The sequence below is a fragment of the Quercus lobata genome, chromosome 5 (genome assembly GCF_001633185.2).
Source record: "Quercus lobata isolate SW786 chromosome 5, ValleyOak3.0 Primary Assembly, whole genome shotgun sequence".
Lineage (NCBI taxonomy): Eukaryota > Viridiplantae > Streptophyta > Magnoliopsida > Fagales > Fagaceae > Quercus > Quercus lobata.
Genome location: NC_044908.1, coordinates 25,377,116 through 25,393,384, shown reverse-complemented (window position 1 = coordinate 25,393,384; position 16,269 = coordinate 25,377,116). Strand labels below are relative to the sequence as shown.

The window sequence follows — 16,269 nt, the reverse complement described above, 5'->3', positions numbered from 1 at the left end:
AGATTTATCATATTAAAGGGTGATAGTACAAAAACGTATTGACCCCTTATGATAAATTAACCAATTAATTTAGTCAAGTGAATTAATTAAGTTAATTACATGCAAAACACGTGGTAGCACAAACAAATCACCAAATAACTAAATATACAGTGAAAAATAAATTTGACACGGTGGTTTGTTTACAAATGGGGAAACCAACATGGCAAAAATCCCGCCAGGTGATTTTAAGGTCACCACTCCTGAGAATCCACTATTATCATAACAAGCGGTTACAAATAAATGAATCTCAGTACCTTATACCAACCTACAGTTGAACCCTTACCCCAATACCCAATTGGACTTGTTTTGTAGTGACAATCTCTCCTTGTAATGCATGGCTCCCAATACGTGACTAACCAATTACACAGATCCCAATATGCAATTTCAATCACCAACTAAAGAAGGTCGTTGGCTGCAAAATTCTTCAATTCATCACACGATGAAGATCGAGAAGATACGTAGTCACAAAAACCCTACGGTGTACAAACACAGCAGTTTCTTCACAAAAAAGATGAAATGGGACAAATTCTGTCTTCGGTCACAATTTGTTTGAACAAACTTTGCTCAACATTTATGCAACTTGTGTCCCCTTTAACGGCCCTTAAAATAATCATTTTATATGTCTAGGGTTGTGAGAAAAGAAAACCCAAGTGAATGCCTTCAACACTTGAACTTGAAATAAGGTTTCTTGAAGTATTAAACACATCCTAAATCTATCCAAATACAAGTAAAGTGCGTCTTGTCAAACGATTAACCAATTACATAAAATAATGACATATGTTCCTAACAAGTGAATCACATATGTCCTAACAAAGGGTAGCAACAAATTTTACAATTATTGAGTTGCCATGTTATTATTGATTCTTATATGGATCTATCACTAACTCAACTTTGTTATTTATCATTAATTATTTGTCACCTTAAACATATGTGAAACTCATTGTCTCTAGACTTATTGATTGACTTTTTGATTGTAAGTATTGAAACCTCTTGCGAGTTGCTCAATGCCCCTCCTTTTAGGGCTCATTTGTTATAAAGGAGCATGAGAAGTACCTTGGTTTGCCATCATTGGCGGGGAAAAATAAACGAAATACTTCTCACCAATTAATTGAAAGGTTGAACAATAAACTATTAAGGTAAAAAAAAGAATTGCTCTCCAATGCAAGGAAGGAAAATTTAATCAAGACAGTTGCCTAGGCTGTGCCAACATATACTATTACTGTCTTTAAACTTCCTATTTCCTAACAACCTTTGTGATGAAATGACTAGCATAGTGCGTAGGTTTTGGTGAGGTCAAGCTAATGATAAGAATAAGATGGCATGACTTAGTTAGGAGAAGATGTGTATGCCCAAGGAGGAAGGTAGTTTGGGTTTTCGCTATTTAAAAGCCTTCATTCTAATAATGTTGGCCAAACAAAGATGGGGCTTACAAACTACTACAGACTCTCTAGTTTATAGGGTGTTCAAGGCTTGCTACTCCCCAAAAGGGGAGTTCTTGTCAGCCAAATTGGGAAGCCACCCTTCCTACACATGGAGAAGTATTATAGCAATGCAATCTCTTATTCAACAAGGGTATAGGTGGCAGGTGGGTAATGGGCTTTCTCTTAATATCTTGAAGGATAAGTGGCTGCACAAACCAACTACATTCAATGTTATCTCCAAACCCATGATTGTACCTCTGGATGCAAGGGTGTCTCTTCTAATTGATCCTTATACACAGTCTTGGAAATTAGCAATGATCAAAGAAATATTTTTGGCAGATGATATTAAGTATGTTGGAAAAACTGGTTTTGCATCTCATACAAAACCTACAGTGGAAGCAATACAAGAATCTATTTCATTCATGAGAAATAACATGTAACCTTGAATTCTAGAACTAACAAACAAAAAAAAAAAAAAAACTTGAGAATATCTTCAATCTTCATCCCAATTTCACACGGTGCCCAAGATGAGTGGTCTCTCAATTAGTTCTTGTGTACGTTGATTTTCCTTTGGAAAAGTGTATTTCCAAAATTTTGAAGAGAAAAATTATTTTCTCTTCTTTTAATCATACGTACATTTTAACTGCCTTGGCAATTACTTTATTTAACAACTCATATTAAATAAAAACTTATTATCTAATTGAGTTACCCTTTTGTGCCAGCCCAATTAGGTTTAAGTATGTGAATTGGGATGGGACTAAAAAGACTAATAAGACTCTAACTCTAATGGGCCTCAGACTTATCTATCAACTCTTGACAAGCTTAAAGTTATCATTAATTATATAACAAGTACTATAGAAATATAATTGCACTCTAAGCCTTATTAATAAATTATTTCCCAAAACTCTAATATGATATCATTTGATCATTCCATGAAATATCTACAGTGAATAAAGTCATAATGAACTGTCACTTTGTAAATAACTATTTTATTCCTTGAATATCCAGTTTAATCTTTTAGTTATTCATATTTTATTCCTTGAATATAAACTTTAGTAACTCTTACTAAAGTGGCCGGTCCTTAATAACCAGTTCCCATTAAACTTATCTCAAGGGGATATTTCGTGTTTCTATAGAAAGAGATTATAGATTTCATCTTGAGAATATGAGTTCCCTCAACACTATGTGCGATTACCCAATGTATTGAGATTTTGACCATTAAACTAGATCTCACTCCTGATATATCAAAGTAACCTACATTTCATGATCCAGTTCACTATTCTCTCAAGATAAAGAGTCCATGAAATTAGGAGTCATGACATTAATTATTCATGTGACAGTTGTTAATTGAATAATTAATCTTATAGCGATTCAGTTTAATATGTCTAACACATTTAAGACATATTAACACATCAACTATAAGTCTCCACTTCCATGATCAAGACAAACCATCTTAGTTGATGTGTTATAATCTTCGCAGATGAAACACCAAATTTTATCACCGACTACAAACTATATTTTGAGTTTACAAGGAACTTGTGATTTATATCTTCTGTAACTAAATCACATAAATCACATACAATGCATCTCAAGGACCATGCTAATATCTCATTAGTTCATTTATAAATAGTCTCGTATATTTAAATAATTTAATTATTTATAACATGCCAATAAATTGGATTTTAGGGCACAAACCCTAACAGAATATCCCTTTAAGTGAAAGACTACCTATTGACCGGATAAATTGGGCTTACTCACCAAAAGGGAACTTCATGGTTAAGAGCGCTTATAAATTAGCTGTGATCTTAGGGAATAACAGTGCTTCTGGGGGTTCATCGAATGTGCAAGATCAAAAGGGCTTTTGGAAAACTTTATGGCAGCTTAATATTCCTAACAAGGTCAAATCCTTTTATAGGGAGAGCAAGTAAGAATATATTACCAACAAAGGCCAAACTATACCATAGAGGGGTTACTGATGATCTAATGTGTGTGGTATGTGGTTGTGAGCCTAAGAGCAGTGGGTATGCATTATGGGATTGTGAAAAAGCTCGTCGTATGGAAGCTTACTGGATCTTGTTTGATGCCAAGGGGAGGGTGTTTCCCGAATTCATCGATCTCTTGTGGCACCTGAAATTTGGACAAAGGTTGTGAGAATAAATTATGTAACTTGTGATCATGGTGGTGTTGGCACAATTGGAATAAAGTTCGTCAAGGTAACATGAGACGGGAGGAAAAGGCAATTCCGAACAAGGCCAGATTTTTGCTAGATGAATTCCAAACTGCCAACTTTAGCATGGCTCCATTCATGGCTCAAGACAATGCTCACTAGGAAGCTCCACTATCTCCCTGGTCTAAGCTCAACGTGGATGGAGTGATCTTCTCTAATTCTTAGTCAGCTAGTGTGGGGGCTGTTATAAGGGATGACGCGGGAAGAATCACAGTTGCTTTGAGTAAACACTTACCTCTGCCTTTGGAACCATTGGAAGCCAAAGCTAAGGCTCTAGAAGAGGGAGTTTTCTTTGCATGGATGTTGACACCTCATTTTGCAACCCGCATTTAACATCACATGGAGGGTAAAATGGCAATTTCACCTTGGAAATAGGCATCTTAATTCTGGCCATTAGATCATTAATCTCATTTCATCAAAATGATCTTGATGTCGTAACAATCAAATCGGCTGGTCATAAGCCCTAATCGGACCATTAAATTGAAAGTTATCATCAAATCAAATTTTAATGGCCGAGATGCACTATCACAAATTGAGTTCAACTATATGTGATTATGAACAATTGATTCCAATTGGTTATAATTATAATCAATTTTAGATTAATAACGTGTCATAATATGATTGACTAGGACTATATCTTATGGTAAGGTTGCACACACTTAATTAATTAGATAGTCAAATATTAATTATTCAATGAATAATTTATGTAATTATCTTTTTAATTAGGGTTAATTGGGAATTAATTAAGTCTGAAATGGATGTGATTGGAGCCTATTAATGTTAATTGGAAACTAATTTGGGAACTATTAATGTTAATTATGCTGAAATTATTTTATAACAAATGACCTCTGTTCATCATTTCGTTGATATCTCTCATAATATTTTAAATCTGTGAGTGAGGTTAATTTTTCCAGAAACTAAACATTCGGGGCTTTAATTTGAGCACAAGAACGAGACAATTTTGATCTGAATTGAGTAAGATATGATTTTTTGAATTTGGTTCTGCAAGCTAATACAATGGTTATAAGAAAAACCGAATTTTACTTGCTCATCACTCCTACCAGTTCTACATTTAATGCACAAGCTTTTCCCAAAGTCTGAAATAGGGTTTAGGTTCATGATTCATTTTGATCCTTTGTCAACCCTCATTAAGTAATCTTCCATTCATATTTTTTTCACTGCAACTATATAAACTCCCCCTCCTCCATTCCAAGACACAAAAAACCCCCTCTCTTCTCCTCTTTTGAGTTCTAGTGAAGTAGAGTTGTCTTGTCATATTTTGGTCTTCTTGAAACTCAAGGTATTGAGTGAGACTCACTTTCCCTCTCCTAGTTCTTATTTTCTACTTCACCCTTAGGACCTCCATCAAGAGTCTCCTTCTCCACTGTGTGGATATTGCATGCAGGTATAATATCTTTCCCTAACTTGTTTTTTATATTATTATGATGAGATGAGGATAAGAGCATGCTAGTTTTTATCTAAATTCCTTGAATATGTTTGAATGTTCTTAATGTTCATGTGTGTTCTTTACATGTTCCTGATTGTTTATCACATGTTCATATATAACACTAGTTTTGATCTTAAATTCACATAAAAAAAACATGAAAAACATGTTTGTTTCATAATTCTCTTAAATCCTTGAATCTAGGATATCATCATTCATATACATTTACTAGAATTTATTTTTCAATCAAAATGCAATACTTAATAAATTGAATTAGGGCTTACCACATGCACATACATTAAATTCAACATGAAAATTGATTGATAACATATTAAATGATATGATATGAATGTTGATTACCATAGTCTAGAAAACCAGTTTCACTGGATAAGGTGGGTGCCTGACACCTTCCCACCTTATAACATAGCCTCTGAGCTTAGATCAAAGGTTGATAGATCAATGCTTATCATTGTAATTTTCAATTTCTAGATTGTAACTAGGAAACAAAGTCATGTTCTCTATCTTAGATTGTATCTAAGACCAAAGACATGTAATATCCTATGATCAATGTACATTTATTCTCAAATCAATAAAATGAGGAATGTTTTCAATTTTGGTTTTCTTATTTATTCCAATAATTAAGTAAGTGGTGACTCAATTGTAAAACCCTTAATCTAAAGGAGAAAATATAACCAGTCGAATCCCCATTTTGAGAGGCAATAACACGATTCCACCCATTCATGTGGGTTTGGCCCAACACCCAAAAACAGGTTGGGGGCGTAGTCTCTCACAATGGGACGTGGGGTATACAAGAGATGATCTTAGAGTGTGACTCCCAAATTGTGGTTGATGCTCTAAAAGGTGTGAGTGAGCCACCGACCATGATAAGTACTATTATTGAAGGGATATGTCACAAACTATAGGATTTAGACAAGTACAATTTTCCCATATCAGAAGGTAAGACAACCGTCCAGCACACATCTTGGCTCAATATACCAATAATATTGTTAGTTATGTAACTTGGATGAAGGAAAAAACTAATATGATTGAGTCTGCTCTAGTTCAAGATGTATTGCTTTTATCTTCGCCTTAATAAAGTTACTACCTTTTTATCAAAAAAAAAAAAAAACATCTAGGGGTTATCTTCAAGATATTTCTCATTGTAATTATCTGTGATGTGTGTGGCACGAGAAAACTACCCAAACTTGAGGGAATAATTAGGTGCAAGAGCAAATGAAAATAAATTCTCTCAAATGAATATTTAGGCAATAGGTGAAGATAAAAGTGAAATTTTATAGTTTTCTTTCAACAACCTCTCCCTCTACCAAGCAATTCTGTATGTAATGTGAATAAATAAATAAATAAATAATCGGAGGCGACTACATAGCCTTAAATTTGCACGAATTTCAAACTAAATTCTAAAATATTTATCACGTAAATTTTCATCCTATAATTTTAAAATCATTACAATATACCTTTAAGGCTTTAACTATAAGTAATGAAAACTTTTGCATGCTACACAAGTCCCTTTAGGGTTTATTTGTCAGATTGTATTTCGATTTATTCAACCTATTTAGTTTATATACAATTTTTTTTTTTTTTTAAATTTTACTTATTCTAAGCACAATTGTATATTTTTTGATAGGTTTTAAAACTTTTTGATAGGTTAGTACAATTGTATATTTGCCTAGCTTAATTTTTTTAAACCTTAAAAACCAGTGAAAATAAACTCTATCTCAAACGAATATTTAGGCACAAAATGAAGATAAAAGTAATAGTTTTCTCTTTAAAAACCTCTCCCTCCACCAAAAAGTAGTGTACTGAATTGCAGGCTTCCCCCTCCTACAATGCCAAATCCCCACCTTCCTAAACAAAAATAACATTACAACTTACAACAGTACAATGGACACACCCAATTTGATAACTTATTGAAGTGATTGATTGTAAGTGGTAAAACTAAAAACAAAAAAGCAAAAAAGAAGTGATGGTTCCATATAAAAAGTAGTAGGTAAAAAGCGTTTATCACTAACAAACAAACGCTTTAGTAAATTGTGAAATTTGGTGTAAATTTGAGTAATTTATTCATAATGTCAAAATAACCCACCACTAAGGCCATTGCTGAGATGGGAGTCTACCAAGAATGTGTTTGTTGGATGAATTTTATTTCTACGGATGGATTTTATTTTATTTTTGAAAAAAAAATTAAATAAAAAAGCCTTAAAAGACGTAAAACATATATGTAACCCAAATAAACCATAAAAATATGCCAAGTTAAACACACTAGCACTAGGCTTAGGTTTGGCCATAGTGGCAATATCTCATTACCTAACCTTCTTTCTTTTCATAATAATTGCTAAAACCAATTTGTTTTAAATGTAAAGGAAGACCGAATCCTAAATCTCTTAATTAACAACAAAACAATTTTAACTGTTGACTTAACCGAAACCCACTATGTGTGTGTTTGGGTTAGACTTAAGTTGCGTTGCGTTGTGTTTCTGTTTTTTTTTTTTTCACGCGTTTTGTTTTGGAGTAATGCGGTTACTGTTCATTGAACAGTAACCGCAAATATTGACTTCCTGTAGTGAACAGTGCATATATGCACTGTTTACGGACCCACAAATTACACTTTTCAGCAACTTTTTCATTAAAAAAGGGTCCCACGGTACTATTCACACATTTAAAAATTATTTTACTACAGTATTTTCAGTTTTCAGTTTCAGCAAAATAAGTTCTATCCAAATACACCCTATATCTTATTGCTTTATGATATATAAGAGCATCACTTATATACACTAGATACAAGCACATGGAGTATGGCACGTGGTGAGAGATGCTATCTCTGTATTTCGTCTGTGCATGTCTATCTCCTTGTTACATATACTTTCCCCACCCCATTATGAAAGTGTACATTGAAATGAATGGTGAGTTTCCTAAACGTGTTGAATGATTATTAAAGGGAGAGTTTCTAGGATGGTGATCTTTATGGGCATCACTTTCTCTCTGAGCATACATGTGTATATAGTTTTCTATATGTTAATGTGTATACAAAAAGTGCGAGAAAGGGATTCCTTGACTTTGCTTGGAAACTTTACACAAGAAGAAAACAAAATGTCATTATCCAATGTTAGTACCGCCAAAGCAAAATTATCACCTTTGTCATCAACACAAAAATAGGCTCATCATTGACTGATCTTAGATGCCACGGCTTTGTAGGCAATGTCTATTTCCTCTTCTGTCATCTCTATTGTTTCATCACTATCGTATCCTGTTACATCCTTGTTCTTGCCATTGGTTCTGAGGTTCTTTTCATCAGTTTTTGGCTTTTTCTTCTTGGTTGAAGGATTATCATCTAAATTTTTAAGTTCCAGCTCATATATTCGTTTACAAGCCTTCGCCTGTTTGCAAAGGTCCTCCTTTGAGTTTGAGGCTAAATCATTTCCAGTGCCCTCAAGCTTTGCCAGCTCCTCAACCACACGAGGGACAAAGTTCCACTGCTCGGTTGCTTGCTGAATATCCTAAAAATCAGACATAACAAAATCAGACATAGAGGAAGAGTATTCTTATCTTTTCACTAGCAAAAATGGTAAGGTATTGTCAAAGAAGAGGTACAAATTACAAAGGTTAAACTTCCCGTGTGTCCCCAGAATATAAATGCAGCTGAGAACATATTCATTATAAGAAGGCATTCTTCATTTTTTTTTTTTTTTTAAATTTTCCGTTTGCTTTAGGGGATTTGTGTTCTAGGAGGTATGTAAACCACTGCTAGCTACACATCTTTTGTTTTAGATGAATTGCTAGGTACACATCCGAGTTAAAATTCTTCAGCAATCAGCAGTGACTCTGGAATCTTGCATTTTTCATGGTACTTGATTATGAATTATCTTGTTAGTATAGTTAAAAGTAACCTCTGAAAGTATGGTTAAAAGTAACCTCTGAAAATAGTTAAAAGTAAATTAATCTCTGAAAATATTGAAAAGGATCGTGGAGAAACCATCCATAGATGTTGTGACAGTCTAAATGAAGCCAAGGATCAATGAAATATCAATGATGTAATAGCTGATTGAGTACAAAAAGTGTAGTAATACAGGATTACTAGTGAGATGTGTTGAGTTTTATGAGGGTCCAACTGCAAACCTGAGAAATTTATTTTTTCTGACTGCCAATTTACAAATGGAATATGGGGGTAGTTTTGCAGAAATGTTTCAAAAGAAGAATGGTGGGGGCTTGGGATAGTGAGAGAACCTGGATTCTTAATGACAAAGGACAGATTTATAGTGGCAATAGTAAGATACTGGCTTTGACTACTATGGTGTCTACCATCAGGAGTCAGAGAAACACTCGCACACGTATATAACAGAATGAAGATGCCAATGGCTTAAGTAATAAGAATGAACTAGAGGTCAGAAAAAAAGTTTCATCCCTGACATTATGCTCACAAATATTGGTAATGAAGAACTATTCCTTGGATACTTGTGTATGTACATAAAGAGTATTTTTTACCATGAGAATTTAATTTCCACTTAGCTGATGTTTCTCACTGAGTATAGGGTTGTTCGCTTTATACATTGAACTGTCTTATCCTTTAGTTTAGTAATAAATTTGTTTATTCTTTCCTACGTTGTTTTTTTTTTTTTTGATAGATAAAACCCTCAACATATATAAGTCTGTTACTAAACATAAACGATTTAAAAAGAAAAAAGATCAACCATGTGAAGTAATTGCAGAAGACCTCTCTTTGCATGCCTTGTCATGAGCACATATATTAATAATGACAATTTTCATCCATAGTAAAAGAGTCTATAAATTAAAAAATAAATCCTTATCCTCGTCTTCTTGGAGAAAGTGAGATCATTGGTACTAATCAATCAATTCGGTTTAATTGCGGTTAAAAGCCCCTACTTGGTTGTGTGCCAAGTTTTTTTTTTTTTTTTTGACAAGTAAACATAGAAATAAAGTGTGCCAAGTATTTTCTTCAGGAAGATATCTAAATCCAAATCAAACAAAACCACCTATGCTATTTAAAGGTCAAAATACATTTCTATAAGAACAATTACCTGCTTTTGTTCAAGAGAATCTATGGCGTCTTGTAGACAAGTTAAGATCCCTTCAGCAGCTATTTTACTTATCTCGCTAGGCTCTGGCTGTTGTTAAGGAAAATTAAGGCCAATTTAAAATTTATTGAAAACATATTGCAAGAAAGTAAACGATTAAGTAGGCAAGATATGGGACCACACACCTTTCAGCCCTCTAATGCAAACGATAATAGGAAGAAATGGTTTCCAAATCCAAAAGGTACTGCTAATAGCTATAAAGTCAAATGTTTGGTTTAAACTCAGGAAATTTTTATTTATTTTAAGAACTACACCATTTTAAGGTATTCTGACTATGTTACTATGGTAATAAAATATAAAGTTATATAAATAATTACAACATATTTAAAACATTGGGGAAAAGTGGAGGTTAAAGAAGTAAAAGACACTTAACAAAAACTGGAAGCTAAGTCAAAAAGTCAAAAACAGGATTCAGATTGTTAAACCAAGAATGAAAAGCAACAAGTCAGGCTTAATCATTTACAACATCAGAGCATTCTAAATACAGCAATATTAAAATAAACATGTCAATGGGTAGGGTTTTTTTTTTTTTTTTTTTAAAATTTATAATAATAACAATAACAGCAACAAAGGCCTTGTACCTTCTCATCTTGACTCTCTAGCCACTTGATGGTTTTACTCAAATCATCGACAGCCCACCTTTTCACTTTAGAAGGGGAAAAGCACTCTTTGGCGGTATTAGAAGCTCGACATTGCTTAATACACAGCAACACTTGGGTTAATATAAAAATATATGCAAAAGTGAATAGAATCAGTATAACCCCTGTATTAATGATAGGCAAAAGCAACAACAATTTACTCAAGTGAGCAGTGAATAAGAACTAACCTCCAAGGAAGTGGGGGCAGTTGGCTTTGAGTGTGATCCTCTTTCAACCTGCTTCTCGGATTTTCCAGGTGGTGATACTATTTTATCTGCAAAAAAAGCTTTATAAATTCAGAACATAAACTAACTATGCAGACTAAAGAATGAAAAAACTAAAGACCAAAAGATCTCCTAGAACCACATGCTATGTATGAATTAAACTGGCATCTCATTTCAGTGTTAAATTACAACAACTGGTATACTTGTTATTCTTCAGGAAATAAAGCACCATATTTACTTCAAGAACGATACAACTCTTTTATTTGAATGAAACACCACATAATTATTTAAACGTGAATAAAAATCCAATCATTAAAAACTTAGCCCCAATTCAATGTAGATAATAAATAGATCACAGACCTAAGAAACCCCAAAGAAATTTGAAGCTAATAAAATCCAGAAAAGCAATCTGCATTATCTTTTTGATACCTACATATCGCCCTCTAGCTGTAATTCGGAGTAACATTCAACTTTCTCAATTTAAAGGATCCATCTATGAGACAAAAACCTAACTCTAGATAATCTTTGTAGGCATAGGCTTGTGGTAATTAATTGGTGTTTCTTGTGCAAACAGAGTGGCAGAGAGTGTTGATCAACTGCTGTGGCATAGTGAGTATAGTAGAGAGTTATGGTCTTTGGTTTTGAGTTTATTTGGGGTGCATTAGGTTGTGCCTCAGTGGGTGGTGGACTTGGTGGTGTGTTGGATGGGATGGTTAGGCAGGTTTCAAAGCGGTAATAGTTGGAAGGCTATTCCTTTGTGTCTCATGTGGGCCATTTGGTGTGAGCAGAGCAGCTGTGCTTTTGAAGGTTTGGAACAATGAACGACGGAGCTTAAGATTCTTGTATTGCATTCTTTGTTTGAATGGATTTCCTAAAACCCCAGGACAGTTGAGCTCTAACTTTGTAGACTTTTTAGATTCTTGTACTTCGTAATATGTAACTTTCTGTATCTCCAGCATGCTACTTGTGTACTGGGGGTCTTATTATTTAATAAAGGTTTCTTATTTACCTATCAAAAAACAGATCCATCTATGGTAAATCCAACTAGGTGTATAACAATATCTGATCTTCCTGCAGTTCTTCTTACACAGTAATATGTATACATGGATCAATCAACTGTCAACTCCAAAATTTATGAAAGCGAGTGTGTTAAAAAGTGGAAAGTTCCTTCTTCTTTTTTGGGAGCTGGGCAGTGGGGAAAAGGCAAGAGTAAGAAATTTGAGCATTATGTTGAAAAAATAATGGAAAATGGATAGAAGGAAAAAGAAGACACACATCCATCAGATGAATTGTAAGCAAATAATATTACCTTGGCTTTGATTGGAAATATTGCTTCTCCGCCATGGTTTTCCAGCATGCATAAGGAAACTTTCAATGTCAACGAGCTTCTTCAGGGCATAACAGTCAGATATCCACTCCTATGCAAACAAGCTAGGTATCATCAGCTTATCAGTGCATAAATTGATTTAATAAATGCAGCAGCAACAAAGTTGAGCACGATAAAACTATAAAAAGATTGCTCCAATTCAATGAGACTAAGATGCCCATATACAGCCAACCCCAGTCATTAAATGGTATATAGCTTATTAATCAAAGACCTCTGTACTTCAGGCAATATCCAACCTGAAAGGAAAATAACTAAGCCTCCTAGTCAATGGCAAAAATATCCATCACTTATATGTAATCATTCCCCCCCCCCCCCCAATTTGTATATTCTTATCTTTTATCTTTTCCTTGTTTGGTGGTTTTTTGTTTTTTGTTTTCCCTAGGAAGTTGTTATGTGCTCCTCAACTATTTACTTCTTTAAGAACCCTAAAAGAAACTTTTTACTCATTGTAAATTGATGTACATTTCAGTGGGAATGGGGAAAAACATTCTCATGGAAAGAACAAGGGTTACCTTTAAAGCCAAATGAAAATAGACACAAACAAAACCATCCACAATAAAAACAAAAGTGATCTCGAGCTCTCAAAATCATAATCAAGGATTCCAAAATGGGACAATAGAACCACTAAAGAACCCTAAGAGGAAGATTTCCCAAGTTAAAGGATCCACCTTCTATTTCCAATCTAGAAGCAAACAAAAAGCACAAAAGAACAATCAATCTCAAGTCATGTCATTTATCTCACATTAAGGACTTGGGAATGCACCATTGGATGACTGGAAGATACATTTGCCAGAAAGTAAGACGTTATGTCCCTTTATAGATCAACATATGAAATCCCCATCATCCTTTACCCTCTTCTCCACCCAAACAGTACCAATGCAAGTGTGTAGCTTTAAATGAAACCAATAGTAATGACCAAAAGCTTATTAAGACTACTGCTAACCACATTGAAAATAATGTTGCACTTTAACTTATATTGGTACTCTCTTGCCACCAAGTCCAATTTAACACTTTCCTGTATTAGTTCATGCTTACATACACATAATGAACTGAAAGAACCTAGGACATTACTTTTACATAACTGCATTCAATCTAGAGACAGTCAATGATAACCCCATGACCATCAAAACTTTGAACTCCCATTTTGAAGAAAGATGATATAGCATCAGAAACAGACCATCGAATACAGGAAGGTAAGAGATGGGATACCATTTTAATAAAGTCATAAAATGGAGTAAGAGTTGATGTGCTGAGCCAATAGGTTTTTTAACAATAATCACAAGAATAACTCTCCTTATAATTTCTACTCTTTCCGAGCATGCCACATGCATTAGATGTCATTATGTTGACAATCCAAGACAAGGCAATCATAAAATGCTAGATGAGCTTAATAGGAGAAAATTTTCAGGGGTGATTTAAATGGACAGTACAAAGAAATTAAGAAACTCATATGAAAAATGACATTTACTGCAAAAGATACAAAGGCATTATCAAAGAAACCTCATAAAAAAGATCAAGAGGAACTAGCTCTAATAATAATGCATCATCATGATTGGTGTGAAAAAAATATGGAATCCCAATTAACTCCATCATGGGCTAGATGACAAATCATAAAAAAAAAAAAACTAGCGTTAAGAAAGCAACTAAAAATCTCAACCCCAAGAGAGGAATGAACCAACCAAACAGTAACAAAAATTCGAAAAGTGATCCCAAAAGCATATTGCAATGCTTCATCAAGTGGAAACAACAAGTAAGGAGGTTCAGACCATCGCAGAGTGCTTATAAATATAAAGCAATAGATAATTCATAAATTAACTAGAGCATGAAGCATCATAGAGTCTCCTACAGACCAATGCTTGCACTCAATTTTTGACAATATCGAATAATTATATGGAGTTCCATCTCACTTTCAACAATTCTAAAAAAATTTATAAAAAGAGAAAGAGAGTCACCTTGGAAACAATGGTCCCACAATCTGCCTCAACTTGTCGAAACTTTGGCGTGTTGGGAAATGCACAAACCAAGAGAGTGCAATCTGGGTTCCAGTCAGGCTGGTATTCTGCTCCCATTTCCAGTGCTTGTGATCGCAAATTGCTGCGCTCGGGATTAACAAATCCCGACAACACAAACACTACCCCTTCCTGCCCACACAAAAGGGTCTCACATTGGCTCAATCCTGACACACCAAACAACACACACACTAAACCACAAAAATTGACAAATCCCATTTTTATATCAATCAATTACCAAAAGTTTGGAGAAGTTCGTGGCGGGCAAACTCGACAAAGAATCATTTTTGGCGCTTTCCTTAGAAGGTGTACTGCCCTTACCTCCTTTACCGCGCCCTTTCACTTCCTTAGGCTTCTCACCTTCATTACTTTCTTCGGCATCACTATCCCCATTTCCACCAGATTTACTATCATTCTCTCTTGAACTCATCCATGAAGGAAGATTTCTCTTCCCACCCTTATTACCACCACTTCCCAGACTTTTCTTTGTATCAGACATATCAAGGACCACTAAAATCTCTCAAACTATTCCAAATTTCCAATCAATACACTGAAGATGACAATAGAAACACACAGGCACAGACCCAGACTCCCAATTTCACACAATATACCAGAAACCTGTGCAAGTAAAAGTTGTTACAACCTGCACAAATAACTGACAAACTGTTACAATTCTAGTTAAAACTAACTGCTAAAAAATCAAAAGGCAATTTCCAGTTTTTCCCAACAAAATATTGCACAATGCATGAAAAGTCAAAAAGTATCAACCAAAAAAAATATATATATATATATATGAAATATCAATTTTTATTTTATATAAAACATACCCATGATTCTATCTATGTTCAGAAACAAATAAAGCTATAGGCAATGTTATCAGATTGTACCCCATTAAAAAATAAATAAATAAATAAAAAATCAAGGACCTAAGGGACCAAATTGGGTACCAAAAGAACATGTCATGCAAATACTTATGAGTGTAACAAAAAAAGAGTACAAGTTGAGAGTAATGAAAAGAAAAACTAACTCTTCTTGGCTTGGTTTCTGATTGCCTGGGAATAACTGTGGGTTCTGACTCTTGAGTCCGTACAGAATATGATCTTGCACGTTTGCCCTCAGCTTTGGTTTTTCTGATTCTTTTCAACTTTCTAGTGCCACCTCTTTGCCTCTTCTTCTTTTTGTTGCTAAAAGCCACCTCTTTGGTGTAATTAATGTTTGGCATCCATTTGTAATTTTTTTTAACAATATGTCACATTTAATATTTTAGTTTTATATTTTTTGCTCCGAGGGCCATCAAGGTGGACGTGCCAGAGTGGTTATTGGGCATGACTAGAAATCATGTGGGGTTTCCCCGCGTAGGTTCGAATCCTACCGTCCACGAACTTTTTTTATATTCACTCTTTTCTTATAGGTCATTTTATTACTATATTATAAATTATTAATATTCACTTCTCTTTTTGAGCAGAATTATCAATATGATTTTTTTTTTTTGAGAAACTAAAAATTATACTGTTAATATTAATTTTTTTTTGAAGAAATTATTAATATTAACTTAAATGATCATTATTAATAAAAAAAACATTATCGTTTCAAATATTTGAGTTGTCATTCAAAAAATATTACTTCAGAAGCTCAACATGTATGCCAGGATCCAACCCAAAAAAAAAAAAAAAAAAAAAAATCAATAGTCCACCTCTCCTAATTAATATATATTCATAAATATTTTTGCACTATTGTTTAGTTCAAAGAGAACTTTGTCTTCAACGTTC

The 16,269-nt window shown here is 34.0% G+C and overlaps 1 protein-coding gene and 1 non-coding gene across 2 annotated transcripts; one reads left to right on the top strand and one right to left on the bottom strand.

Moving 5' to 3' along the window:
- Nucleotides 1–8,150: 8,150 nt before the first annotated feature.
- On the bottom strand, nt 8,151–15,695 carry LOC115992877 (DNA-repair protein XRCC1). Its single transcript, XM_031117113.1, has 8 exons — nt 15,528–15,695; nt 14,739–15,143; nt 14,444–14,632; nt 12,414–12,522; nt 11,069–11,154; nt 10,824–10,937; nt 10,186–10,272; nt 8,151–8,646 (listed from the first exon to the last, which is right to left on the bottom strand). Exons 2-8 carry the CDS (start codon nt 14,997–14,999, stop codon nt 8,311–8,313), a joined length of 1,182 nt encoding a protein of 393 aa, XP_030972973.1. The 5' UTR covers nt 15,000–15,143; nt 15,528–15,695; the 3' UTR covers nt 8,151–8,310.
- Nucleotides 15,696–15,798: 103 nt separating this feature from the next.
- Nucleotides 15,799–15,880, top strand: TRNAS-AGA. Its single transcript has one exon. It is a non-coding gene; the product is annotated as a tRNA-Ser (tRNA).
- Nucleotides 15,881–16,269: the final 389 nt, after the last annotated feature.

Excerpts from the sequence above, each read along its gene's own strand:
- LOC115992877 (XM_031117113.1), bottom strand. The coding sequence starts at position 14,999 with ATGTCTGATACAAAGAAAAGTCTGGGAAGTGGTGGTAATAAGGGTGGG. Across the intron at positions 11,155-12,413 it reads TATTTCCAATCAAAGCCAAG|ATAAAATAGTATCACCACCT; the intron begins GTAATATTATTT and ends CTTTTTTTGCAG. Across the intron at positions 10,273-10,823 it reads TAGAGAGTCAAGATGAGAAG|CCAGAGCCTAGCGAGATAAG; the intron begins GTACAAGGCCTT and ends CCTTAACAACAG.